This window comes from Pseudochaenichthys georgianus, chromosome 3, assembly GCF_902827115.2.
Source record: "Pseudochaenichthys georgianus chromosome 3, fPseGeo1.2, whole genome shotgun sequence".
NCBI lineage: Eukaryota > Metazoa > Chordata > Actinopteri > Perciformes > Channichthyidae > Pseudochaenichthys > Pseudochaenichthys georgianus.
In genome coordinates this window covers 36,951,500-36,965,573 of record NC_047505.1, presented here as the reverse complement: position 1 = coordinate 36,965,573, position 14,074 = coordinate 36,951,500, and the positions used below count along the sequence as shown (strand labels likewise).

General features: G+C 39.0%; 1 protein-coding gene across 2 annotated transcripts in view; it reads left to right on the top strand.

Moving 5' to 3' along the window:
- Positions 1–6,840, top strand: part of zfhx3b (zinc finger homeobox 3b) — a 139,267-nt gene extending 132,427 nt beyond the window's left edge. For both annotated transcript variants that reach the window (XM_071206909.1, XM_071206907.1), the window contains one exon: positions 255–6,840. In XM_071206909.1, coding sequence (XP_071063010.1) covers positions 255–1,969 — 1,715 coding nt within the window. In that variant the 3' untranslated portion in view covers positions 1,970–6,840. The remainder of the gene's footprint in view (positions 1–254) is intronic.
- Positions 6,841–14,074: the final 7,234 nt, after the last annotated feature.

Below are 14,074 nucleotides of genomic sequence, written 5' to 3'. Positions count from 1 at the left end.
CATGTATACTGCACACATACATTACGGTAAATTGTGTAACATAATATATTGGCCTTTTAACTGTTCGACCCACCAATACCACAAACTGTGAACAAATGGCTCACTCAGACTGAGTTTTACTTTGTCAAGATTGCATAATCTTGATATCATTAGTTCTTCATATAACTGTTGTGTTTACATTTTATAATGACACACTTATCAAGGAAATACACCTATTAATTATTACATGTTGTCTGTGTTTGAATATTTTCCAGCTTTAACTCCTCCAAAACCCTCAAACCTCCTGAACATGCCTGGTGCCAGTGTTCCCTCGCCTAGCCTCCCCACGTCTGGATTACCCAACAAGCTTCCTTCCTCATCATCCCTTGCCGCATCGAGTCCAGCCCAGACCAACACATCTGCTTCCCACTCAAGCTCCACCGTCACATCCAACTCCACTTCCTCAACCACCCCGTCTGGCTCCCGGCCTGAACCCTCTAAAGAACGTGATGCTGAGGGGATAAGGGAGAAGGAGAAGTCCAAGGAAAAGACAGAGAAGTTCTCAACCCCATCGTCAACTGGAAGCACCCCTGCCCCTTCCACTTCTGCTGCCAGTGCCAAGAAGGAGAAACCAGATACAGCTGTACCTGCCATCTCCATGCCCACACCTGGTATGGAGTATGTGGTAGACCCTGCCCAGCTTCAGGCCCTGCAGGCTGCTTTGGCATCTGACCCCACAGCTCTCCTCACAAACCAATTCCTGCCCTACTTCATGCCTGGGTTCTCCCCTTATTACTCTCCACAGATCCCTGGGGCTCTCCAAGGGGGTTACCTGCAACCGATGTATGGTATGGAAAGTCTCTTCCCTTACAACCCAGCATTGTCACAAGCAATGATGGGCCTGTCTCCGGGGTCCCTGCTGCAGCATTACCAGCAATATCAGCAGAGCTTGCAGGACGCACTACAACAGCAGCAGAGGCAGCTTCAGCAGATCCAGCAACCCAAGGCTAGCCAAACTCCAGTCCCCCATCAACCATTGGAGGATCGCAAAGAATCTGCCAAAGATCAAATGAAAACCGAGGAGCAAAAGGGCAAACCCAATAGTGAACCCCCAAATTCCTCCTCCTCCTCTCATAAAAAAGTACCCTCTCAGCAGAAAGAGCTGGATGGCAAAGCTTTGAATAAGTACATCGTCCCTAAGGTGCAGTGTAAACTGGCATGCCGCAAATGTCAAGTAGTTTTCACAAAGGAAGATGAGGCTGTTACCCATGTTAAATCTAACTGTTTTTTCGGTCAGTCGGCAAACCTGCAAGAGATGTTGCAGCGTGTCCCTGGTGGCGTAGGTGCAGGGGCTGGAAGTCTCTATGACTGTCTGGCTTGTGACACTACGTTGGATGGGGAAAAAGCACTCAGTCAACACCTGGAATCGGCATTGCACAAACACAGAACAATCAAGCGATCAGCCAGAAATGCCAAAGAGCACGCTACTAGTTTATTACCTCACTCTTCAGCCTGCTTCCCCAATCCTAACACCGCATCTACCTCGCAGTCTGCCACTCATCCCATCAGCAGCCCCCCTCCCCCGCCAACAACATCAGCCACCATGCCATCCTCTGCTGTCTCATCTTCCCTCTGCTCCTCCTCTACTACCCCACTCAACACCACAGCTGCCGGCAAACCATGGCCCCAGGCCCCTTTCTCCAGAGCTTTAGCTGGGAAACCCAATGCCAGTCCCTCCTTTTCTTCCTCCTCTTTTCCTCCAATGTCCTCACCTTCAACGGTTACCTCAAGTTCATTGAGCACCTCAGGAGTTCAGACCTCGATACCAACAGACGTCTTTACCGACGAGTCTGACTCTGACAGTAGTCAGAAGTCAGCGGACAGGCTTGGCAGGACGGCGGAGGAGCCGCAGCAGCCTGGCTTTGTCAAAGACAGTAGTAGTTGTAGTAGTAATCTTGCTAGTGTAGGAACAGACTCCATCAGATTGTAAAGAGCTTTCAATGATGGACAATATTTAAAAAACACTTAAAAAGACAAAAAAAAATCACAAATGGAAAAAACACAAAAAGCAGCAATGTTAAAAATACATTAAACGTATACAAACCAATTTCAGAAAAAGATGTGTAAAGACTAACTGCAATTCCAAAGCTTGTAACCAAAAATTTAAATGTTAGTGGATTGTTTCCCATATCAACATGCTGGTTTTCCTTTTGTTTGTTTTTTTGCTTGTTTGTTTGTTTTTCTCAACTGAAATACATGCATACTAATATATGAGAATAGAAAAGATTGCTGCAGTTATGTTTTGGGTAATGATAGAGGAATGCTGTACTGTATGGCAGTGGACTGCCTCAAGGTTGACAAATGGCCCAAGAACCCATTTGAAGAAATACAAGTCAACAAGCTGTCCCTTTGTTTTTGTAATCATTTCTACTTAATAGCACAGTCACAAAAAGCCAGTATGTACTTTATGGGAGAATAGTCTATCAGTTTTCTTGCTATTTAAGCATTCAGATACCAATGGCTTGCAAAAGTAAAAGAATAATGTAATGTCTATTTTATTCTCAGGTCAACAGCTCACAGAGGTTTTTTCTGTTACAGAAATCCATGTTTTACACCTTTTGTTTCCAACAGGAGATAAGGATTTTTTCTTTCATATGTTGATTTAATAACAGAAAATGTTAAGTTGAATACAATTTTTAACACGGCATTGTATCTGGGCATTCAAAAAGGGTAAATGATTTGCTGGTTTTAACATTTGAAATCCTTTTAAATCCATTATACCCAGACAAGGAGAGCATTGCAGACAATAACGGGCGATAAAAAGAGTTTTGATTAAAAAAAACAACCTTCTGTATTTATGATAGATATGAACATTTTTGGTGTTAAGTAGATTGTTGCATTGGAAATGAATTTAAACAGTATGGTAGGTTGAAAAAAAAAACTTTGTGTACATTAAGCTTTTGTATTGTCCAACTTTAAGACGCTTCATTTGATGTTGTCTTGGTCATTCCGATAGACTAGATTATGGACAGGTAATTTATCTCATTTTGTTTCTGTCTTATTCTCAACTTCTTGAGAAACATTCACCCAAATGCCCCTCCTGACAAGGCAGGATCCTCTTTTAGAATTATTTAAATGTTATGGTTTGGTTGGTATTGCGCTAACCAAAACTAAAAGATCCTGGGGGAAATATTGAAAGTTTAATTTAATTTAATTTTTGTGTTACCTTTGTGCACTTATCACTGTCTGACTCCTATTTCTCACTCTACTTGTTCCTATCTTCGCACTTATTTTTCTCTGCTCTCCTGTGTTTGTAGATATGTACACTACAAAGCAGGTATTTTGTTCTTCATGTATTGTGGCTACAGTCTTTATTTTCATTTTGACATGTTTGTTGTCATAAATGAAAAAGAATACCAATAATAATTCTCACGCTTTAAGACAAAAAGAAAATCCAAAGACTAAACACTTTTCACCATTGGTGCATAAATATGAGAAAAGAGGCTTCTTTATACTTGAGAATTTGTTGCTGTTTTTAGAGGAAAGAAAACAAAGTTTTAAAAGACAAAGGAGTACGCATCAGAGTTGCCGTTTCTGCTTCTTTGCAAGCAAACAGGTGGCTTTTTTACGTAAATACCAAAAACCAAAAAGGGCCCTTGTCCTTGCATTGTGGAGTAGCACCGTTACAGAGCCATTGCAGTTTGTAAGATAGAGGTTATTAATCTTTGTTTTACTTTTTTGTCACATTCAAGTGTCCATTTTTTAAGAAAATGTATTAGGTCTGGTCTTCAAGTACATACGTTTTGCTGCTAATGTAGAATGTTGAAAGGAGAAAAAGTACCTAGATGCATGCTCATTTTGCTTTTGGCTAAGCTTTAACTAAAACCAACAATAAACCAATTTATTGCCTCTGCAACACCTTTTTTTTCTTGTTGCAAAAACGGAACTTTGAAGACTGTGAATATATGTTCCAAAGGACATTTTGCCGATTTTCTTTTTGAACAGACCAATGTTTAAAGCCAATGATCTATAATGTTTGTAAAGACAGTGCATTCCAAATATCACAATGGATTTTTCTTAAGCAAGGACTGATCCTATTTCATTTACCTGCTTTTAATTGTCACAATCTATTTTTTTCTATTTTTTTTAAGTGACTGTAAACTGTTGTGTACATTTTTGCATCATTGGTTGCTGAATAACTTATGTAATTATGCTGAAAATCCCTCCATCCAGTCAAGGTTGTTGCTCATTTGTTAAGCAAGTAATAGTGGTTACCAAAAAATGTATATAATACATCTGGTACTGATGCGTCTCATAGGTTTAGAAACATTTATGCCAGTCAACATACAACTTTCTCAGAGGGAAAAGATGGCTGCTTGGATGAGTTGACCCCTTCCTGGGAAATCCACCAGTGACTTGTCCCATGTCTCTGCAGGGTGCCACTTCCATGCATAGATTACAGGTCTTTAAGGGACATCTTCATTCCAAAGCATTATTTCTGGAAAAAGGAGTAGGTTTTTTGAAGATGTCCCTTGATTTCAAATAGCAAGGATGCTTTCATGTCCAAAGAAGTCAACCTCTAATTTTATTGCAAAGAACATAGATGTGCATATAGGTACCCCCATCCTCTCGCTGATGATTCACTAATAGTTTTATTTTTAAAACCAAAACCCTTTTTAAATTTGTCAAACTACTTTTTGGCCACTATTTAGTCAATATATTTGCCCTAATTAATACATGGCACAATCTCAGAATAATGTTTAAAGTGCTTCGTCTTGCAGAACAAAGTGATTCGGTGTTAATACTACAGCATGCTGTTGGAACTCATGAGATTTGGTCTGCAAGCTTGTTACTTTTTAAAAGTCCAACTCCCTAAAATACTCTTCACATGTTGTTTCTTATTTTGAAAAATCTTAAGTTGTACAGTTTTCTTAAATGTTTGCTTCTTTTAATTTTCAGACAATGTCAGACATGTATTGTTATTTTCTTAAAATTATTTGTATTTTATTTGGTTAATGTATATTACTTTTTATCATAAATTAACACTAGCTTTAATTTGAATTGCTGAAATTACGAAACAAAAAATATGACCTGGCCACTTTATGGTGTGAAAATGTTCTTTATATTCATTGTCTACCTGAAACTGTTTGCTCTCTTATTTCCAAAGTGTAATCTTTTGGGCTCTTTTGTTGAAGACAAAGTTGAAGTCTCTTCATAAGATTCAGCCAGCATGGTCTGTGTGTGTGTGTGTGTGTGCGTGCGTGCGTGCGTGCGTGCGTGTGTGTGTGCGTGTGCGTGTGTTTCATAAGAGCCAGCATCAATTCAATTGTTTTATTGTTTGCCTTTTATTGTTTTTATATGTTACACACCAAAACAAACTGAACCACAAAGCTGGATTATGAATAACTCAAATTTAGAAAATCCAATTTTAAAGTAAATGATCAGAAACAATACCGAAGCACTGAGCAGTTTTTACTTTGATTGATTTTATGAATGTGGCCAAAGCTTTATGCAGTTGAAACGAAAAGAAAACAAGTTACATGTTGTGCCCCAGACAAGTGTATATTTTATTGTGGCACAAATCGTATTGTGGATAATTGGATCCACTGACTTAACATTGGGATACTTGATTTTAATGGACATTTACAAAGAGAGAGATAAAGACAAGGTTTTGCTGTAGAGGTCATCTTTTGCCCACTGTGAAAACGAACGTGTACCTGTATACAGATATAGATATATTTAAAGCGAGACATCAACTTTTTTTGTTTTCGAAAAGGACTGAAAAGAGAGAGAAAAAGGACTTTGGGATGCTTTGGAGATCTTCTTAGTAGGACATGAGAGGCTGTGGGCACACCAACACTGGGCATGGGAGCCAATGGCAGGCTCAAAACAGCTTTAAAACCACCTCCTTATTTGATAACTGACAATTCTGTAATGGAAATGGACTCTGGAACCAATGGACATGTGTGACACAGAGAGGAAAGTCCTTAGATGAAACTGAACTTTAGTGGCTCCAGCTGCCTCTTTCTCCTTTCTGTCTATCTCTTTCTTTCTCCAGCTCTGCCTCTGCTTCTGCTCTTTGATGGACATTTTCCAAATTTCAGGACAGGATGGACAGACACGCTTGCTTCATTTCTCCCAGTTCATGTTGCTACCCGTTTCATTTCCTTGTGCTTGTCTCTGGTTGACAAGTTAAGCTCTCCAGTCAAATGGCGGCTCACCCCTCTCTCTGTTGATTACATCATCTAAGAGTAAATAATATCAGAGAGAGGGGACGGGTTCTCAAAGCTGTCATTCTTAAAGAGGCAGTTACACTAAAAAAAGCGTATTAACCAAAATTAACAACCAAACTAACAACCAAACAACCATTTGCTCCAACTTCAAAGATGAACTGTTACTTGGAGCTCTTTGTTCCTTTTGTGACTTCTGGTGCCACAATGTTTTTTTATGCTTTAGTTTTTCTTTTTGTTTCCTTGAATTACTCCTCCTTGAGCCTCATAAGCATGGCTCTGTGGCTCCAGGCAGCCCATCCGAGGGTAGAAAAAAACAGCCTTGCAATGTACAAAAAAGAGCAAGTTAAACCAAAAATGTTGTTCTTGATGTCTTTTCTATACTGTAGTCTTGTTAGCTTTTTTGTTACTGTAATTATATGATGAAGATTTCCAAACTGTACCAAATTACATGGAAACTAACATACATACAACCACATGGAACTTCAGACTTTTAAAGAAACTTTTGTCACAAAACCTTGTTGTCCTAGTTAAGTTGATTGTAGATGGTAATTGAATATACTCCTTTGAAAATATTTCATCAAGTATGTTTCTTGCTCATTGTGATACATTAAAAAAGTATGAGCATAAATTGCACTGATGTGGAGTCATCTTTGAGTGTTTTACAATTTGATCGTTTGCTGTTATCTACTATAACTACTTATTGGCAGAACCCAGAGAAAAAAGTATGTTTTAAATTTTGACCATATATATTACAGATGTATTCATATAGAACGTAGAAGACCCGTAAATGTTATAATGCAAAATGGAAACCTCCATTGCTGAAAGCCAACTGCCAAAAACTGCAGCCTATTGGCCACTTGAGACTGGCTCCAAAAGCATGTCAATCCCCATAGACCACCATGTTAAAATCCACAATTATTAGCAGAAAAAATATGTTTACAGCCTGGTACATGTCGTCAAAGGTTGCTAGCTGCTAACTGTCTGCTCTGGTGCGTAAGCCTGGGCCGCCTCACCTCCACTGACGTTCCATCTCTTTGCCCATAACCATTAGCCAGGGAGTAAGCAATGGGTAGTGCAGAGGGCCTGGTCGTTTGGACAACTCCCAATTAAAACAAGTCCTGCTCTGCCTGTTAAGCATTATATTATTCTCAGCAGGCATTGAGATACAATAACGGAAGGATCTGCATCAGCATGAACTGTGAGCCCCCAGTGACATATTATGGTCAATTTGTATCAGCTTCTAAGCCATCAAGTGTTAAGCCATTCCAACAGTATTGTTGAAATTAGAATGGCTTTAGTTTAGTTAGTTTAGTTTAGTTTAGTCAATTTATTGAACATGTCAGAAACAAAAAAAATATAACAATAATATATATATATATATTCTCTTTTTTTCTTTTTTTTCACTCAGATTAATAATTATAACAAAGTACCAAAAAAAACAAATAATAACAAAAAAAAAAATAATAATAATAATAATAATAATAATTTTCAGATAGTCTCTGTTCATGTTCAACAGGGGCTAGAAGAAGCTTAAAAAAACGTTTTGGTCCTACCCCCTCTAACATATATTTTTCTTATAAAACATTAGGTCATCGTCATCAGCGACATGTTTGTCTTGTTAATCTTTTTTTTTTTTTTTACAAAACAATCAGAAAGAAATTACTTTTTACAATTACAAGAAATAACAACAAATGGGATTTTACAGGTCCTGTTCATAACCATTAATGATTAGACTCCTAAATAATACTTTCATTTTAGATAGACTTACAATACAATATTTCAGTGCATCGTTACAGTTATTCCACAGACTTTACACGGTTCTATTTGACATGTAAGGTGATTTTGTGAACCTTCAACCTCTGAATCTGCCCCTATATTTAGCTTGTTAGAATTGTAAGTGCCTTGGATTAATGTATACATATTAAGCAACAACTGTGAACTTCTTTTTGATGAAAGGGTTGCAGTGTGCAACTTATGTAATAACAGGTACTGACAATGTTGCTAGGAAAATTGAATCTGAAATGAGAATTATTGTAAGGAGTAATAATTATTAGCACCATTTCTTTTAAAATTGCATCAAAAATGTGATCTTAAAAATAACCACACTTTTGGATGTCTTACCAAGTAAAGACGAGACCAAATGACTTTAATAGATGATATGCATTAGAATAAGCTTTTTGGCAAACTGTAATACATTCTTGTCACCTCTCTGGCGTTTTTGGAGAGTATTTCTCTCACAAACAAATATGTGAAGACAGTTAAACTGATATAATGGTCTGCAATCATTACAGAATTGCGTCGTAATTTCTTGCATAATTTCTTGCTTTCACAGTCAATGGTTGTCTTGTTCAACATATATTGTATCAAAAAAAACTAAAAACCGTGTTATTACATTAAAGAAAACAAAATCAACTTTAAATTATCAAAATTATAACCTTTTTTGTAAGAACACACACATATAATTTAGATTAATTGACATTAACATACATTTTTGTAATGTTTCCAATACCTAAGTTACACATTTTGTTTGTTAAATGAACACATTTATCAGAAATGCATTAAAAAAACAAATCTGAGGAGCCTCAAACCTCTGAAGAGAGTTTAAGGAAAAGGCCATCCTGTGTCATGCAACAGGCAAGATTCATTGGCCATGTTGAGCCAATTAACACGCAAGGGCACATCCCGAATGAATTAAAAACACCCTAATCCGATCAGTGTGAAAAGCAAGGCCATTTCCTTCACAGGCCTGGACCAGATGGCACTCACACTCAAATGCTGCATTGAAACAGGCCAGGCCCAGTCACACAGTGTGAAATTGGGTTAGTGCATGAGTCTAACATAGGCCCTGGGCAATGTGAGCTCCCAAACCAATTCTCCCCTAGCCTAAAGGTACAGGGCCCATCATGCCAATCTTTGGCCCCATATTTAATTATCATTCTCAATGCACATCACTAACTCAGTCTTTTCAGTCAGAGGTGGAGCTGACAGCTTCCTAGAGTCATTTGTCTCTTTAAACCGCCCAACCTTTTACATATCCCAAATAGCCCCTTACATACCACAGAATGTTCTCTTTGGTAGCCCAGAAGACAAGCAAAGCTCTGTTGGATAGAATATCACAGACTCTGACCCAAGCTGGGTGGTGTTACCATGCTGAGGTCTAAGTTCTTGCTTTGTTGCGATAATGGCTTGATGGGGTTTCCAAAGCTCTTTAGTATCAGCTTTCAATCTTTGCAGGGAACAAATGTTGGATGATTTTCGTCATGATTTCAAAATCTTTGATTGTGCAATGTCATCTTGGTCCCTGTCTTAAATAAAGAACATAGCTCTCTAATGGATGTTCGGCTAAACGTTGGTAATACCACATGAAACCATAGACGCAGAAAATGAAGAGCAGAAGCTGTTAGTCAAACCACACCATCACACATCCCAGCATCCAATTCCTCACTGCTCCAGTCAGAGCATCTTGCCTTCATATTAGCCAAGAGAGGGGTCACCCCTGGCAATGTGTCCTGTTCCATGGCACAAATGGCCAAAAATGTGAAGCAGCAAAACTACCTTAAAGAGACATGTCAACATCATACAGTATGAGGAAGAATTTGAAGAGGTATCTCCAAAGTATGTAGAGCTAAAGCCAAATGTTTTTACTGATACTAAACCTATTGAAGGCTCTGACCATGTTGAACCTGTGTAAACTGTTCTGAACTGCATTGAAGTGACAAATTGAATTGTGTCCCCAGCAGATACTGTGGACATACTGGACACATTTTCCATCAAGCCAATGAAAAACCAAGCTAAGCTGGTCTGCTTTGCAGATGAGCAGCTTGCACTGCAACAGTCAAGTGACAGACAGTGTGGTGAAATAACATATATGACTGTGAGGAACAGGAATTTCCCCACCAAGCCTGAAAGCCATATAATGTAGGGCTTCTTTCAGCATCACATACCTACTTCTCCCCCTATTTTCCACCCCCACCTACACCTCTTTGCCTGGCCACATTGTCTCTTTCAATATCAATGTCAAAGGCAAATTACGCTACAGCCTTGAGGACAGGTCAAACTAATTCAATCTAATCTGTCAGATAAAATGATGGGTGGGTGAGGATCAAAGGAATGAAAAAAGGGAGAACTCAGTTTATTTTGAAATATAGCCTTAAGTTTCCTGATCAAAGTGGGCTGACACATATTCACATCAATTTATATGTATGAAAAAAATATACATATCAGTGTTAGCCCACAACAGTGCTGGTTAAGTGAGTGGCCTATAAACCCCTCTGCCTAGACTCCACCTCGCTAGCTTCCCACCCACGTGGGATTCATGCTGGGGTAGGTGTTGAGGGTATCTTGGCAGGCTCTCAGCCTTGCCAAAGCATTTCCCGTCTCCTGGAACACAGGATCAGGTGTCGCCATTTTCACAGCACCTTCTGGTTCTGTTTAACAGGAAATGAGGTCCATCAGAAGGACTCTGACCAAAACTGAGCCAGAATGGGCCCTGACAGGCAGGAATATTAGCCTGTGACAGCAGTCAGTAATTGAATGATCGGCTCCCCCCCCCCTCACTTGTAATGAAGAGAATATGTGCTGGGAATGTGTTTGTCCTTCCCTATCCTTCGTCTGCCCTTTTCCTTTTCTCTTTCCCCCCTGTTTTCCCCCCTTAATAAATCATTTGTGGGGTAGAAATAAGGGATAATTTTACTTCACTTCAAAGTGCTTCTCATGGTGTCATTTCTGTAACCTCAAAGTGATGATGCATTTAAAAGGCTTCGGGTGAGCTCTGCTTGAGTGTTTTCAGCCTTTAAACGAAGCTGTGCTGATAGTGTCGTGAGAGAGTGAGCTGAAGTACATGAGAGATCAATTATCACACCTCATTGTGTTCTCATATGCAAAATGATAATGGGTGGACCATGTCAGACCTGAACCATCAGGTGGTGTATCCTTTCTCCATAAATGTGTTTCACAGATTGTCTGAAGGGGTCTGTTAAATCCCTTTAACAGTTAAAAAAGAAGGGAAAGAATTTGGCTTCTCCTTGATCTGTCTTCAAATGTCCCTCTGCGGACAAGATTTAAGAGTGATAAAGCAAGAGATTAAACCCGACACTCAGCTTGATATCACTACACACTTGTGAACACTACTGTAGTATTGAACGTTGGAAAAAACCAAACAAGTAAAACATTGTTCTGTAGTCTTTACTGTGTGTTTGTCAGCAAACAGTAGAACAACTGTGTAATAATGTATAATGTATTGAGTACATGTGCCACAAAGGAGGCAAGGGTTTGAGGAAGTGGGAGGCACACCTTTAAGATGCAGCCTCATATTTCATATAGCTTTAGGGAGATTGTAAACATATACATCTTAATACAATAATTGCTTTAAGACTTGTTCTTCTTAATATTTCTTTGACTTAGGTTTTGTATTTTATCCTTAACCAAAATCAGTTGGACTGCATTGCTGCTGGAATGCCTGTCAGACCGGGCCCTGACCCTGGGCTAGCTGCTATAATGATGGGAAGATGAAAGGGCCAGGCCCATTCCCAGGCTGCCCTGTTAGGGGGTGCAAGCCTGTGAAATGGAGAGATAATGGAGACCAGGTGTGCTGTGGATGCCTGAGACACTCCTCACTCAGTCTGAGAGCTCCTCTCAGTGAGAGGGAGGGCACACTACCATGTTGAAACAATTTCTTACTCCATACTGCACACCTATACTGAATATACTTTACAATGTATATATTATGCAAATAGAGTATTTACTCCAATATATATGCTTAAGTTGTTTTAGTTGCTGTAGCACACATTGGGGATATTCTGCTTTTCCCCTCATAAAAACTACACTATTTTCATAAATATGAGAGTAGAGGCTCAAAATAAATATTTTACTTAAATGAGGTGGACATGTTTTTTTCGGTTGTATTCATAAACATAGTAATTTGTCCAATCAGAACTAAGAACACTTTAAGCATTTACCCCTTTTTATATGTTTCTAATTTATGGTATAGGAGTTTAAAAAGAAAGCACGGCAGACTGGCCACAAGTTTTATGTTGAAACTTGTTGTGTGCCGTGTTGGTCAGGACTCCCTGGAAGAAGAGATCTTGTATCTCAATGGGACATTCCTGGATAAATAAAGGATAAATAAAATAAATTAAAAAAAGTGTTATAGTGTCTAATTATAACAGACAGGCTTGCAAAGTTCTCCTGTGATTGAAATCTAATTAGCAGACAGCTAGCAGAATCCAACATTCAATTTAACATCAACAATTGAACCCTTCAAAAGCCCCTCTAAGAAAATATTTCAAAGACTCATGAGCGAGAAACAGTCAGCCCCACTTCTGTGTTCTACAGGAGGTCAGTGAATGTCAATTGGAAAGAGCTGAAAAAAGCTGAAGAGGGACTCAAGTGAAGATAAGTTCTCATTAAAGCCTTTCCATAAGAGCTTGTTGAATGATAAATATTAAACATTGATTACATACAAATAGGAGTAGCTCTCTTATCATCACAGACTATTGTCTTCCTGAGATTATCGTATAATTAAATCTAACAAGGTCCTTTTTGTCAAGTGAGTGAATTACTAATTATTCCCACATGAATAAAGGGCAATCACACGGTGCCTGACGTATGAACATGCACGCAAAGGTAGTTGATCCATAAGAGAATGAGAATATTGCACTGAAGCAGATTCCGATTTGATTAAGTCTGTCTGGCTTTTTAAAGGGCTGTCAGTTAGGATGTCTTATCTTGTAAATTTACATGTTTTTGGAATATATATTTTTTGTGAATAGGGTTTTCTTAGAAAAAGAAATTCAACCAGGTTTAGTAGTTGATATTTTATTTGTGTTCATTTCTCCAGAGCTGTCACTGTACCTGAACTGTCTGAACAGAATATATATTAAAGTGGTGGATTAAAATGCATTCATTTGATTTAGGGGAGGCTGGAGTCATGCATCTGGCCCAAACTATGTCCTTCTCTGCCTTACAGCTGTTACATGCCTCAGCTAGAGCAACCTTTTCCTACCATCCTCATTCTGACGAATACATTCAAATTTAGTGATTGAGAAACACATTTACCTTTTTTTTTTTCATTCTTCAAAGCATTCTGTTAAGTTCATACAACAGAACCTACACAGTAACAGGATTCAGTCTGTCTGAGCAGTTTGAATGCTTTAGACGGTGGTCGACTGTCTGAGTATCTGTTGTGCTACAATTCCTACAATTGTGAATCACAAGCAATTAATCTGCAGCATACTGCCTGGAGTCCAGCCCTACCCCCAACACACACACTTGCTCACAGTAATGCACACATACCCTACCCTTTGGTCTGCCTCTTAATCTTCCCACAGTCTTTTCCTCGTACAGACATGTTACTGTCACCGTATCAAGCCAAGGTCACTGAATATTCATTTCAAATAGTTGCCTACTGCTGCAACTTGGAATTAATAAGGCCACCATTTAAATGTTACAGTTACCAAACCCATGTAACAAATGCTGGGCAATTTTCCCACCACGCACTCTTTCCCTCTCCCCTTCCCTTGATATATTAATTTTTGAACAAACGTCCCCGCTTGACTACTGTAACGAGGTATGATGTATTGAGCCCTGGCTGTTGCCATGGAGACAGCAGTCCCCTCTTACTTGTCATTAGAGCACAAACAAGCATTGGCATCTAATGTCATTCCAGTCAACATGAGGGCGAGCGATAAGAAAGGGAGAGACTGTGTTGGATTCCTTACTCCCTTTTCTCAGTTTGTACTGTTTTTTGTGTGGATTATTTGGATTATGCTGGATGTTATGGGCCAACATACTCTGGGGGGGGATGGGGCTCAGGCACACTGTTAGGTCATAAACCTTCTCCTAAGGGAGAGGCACATTTACTG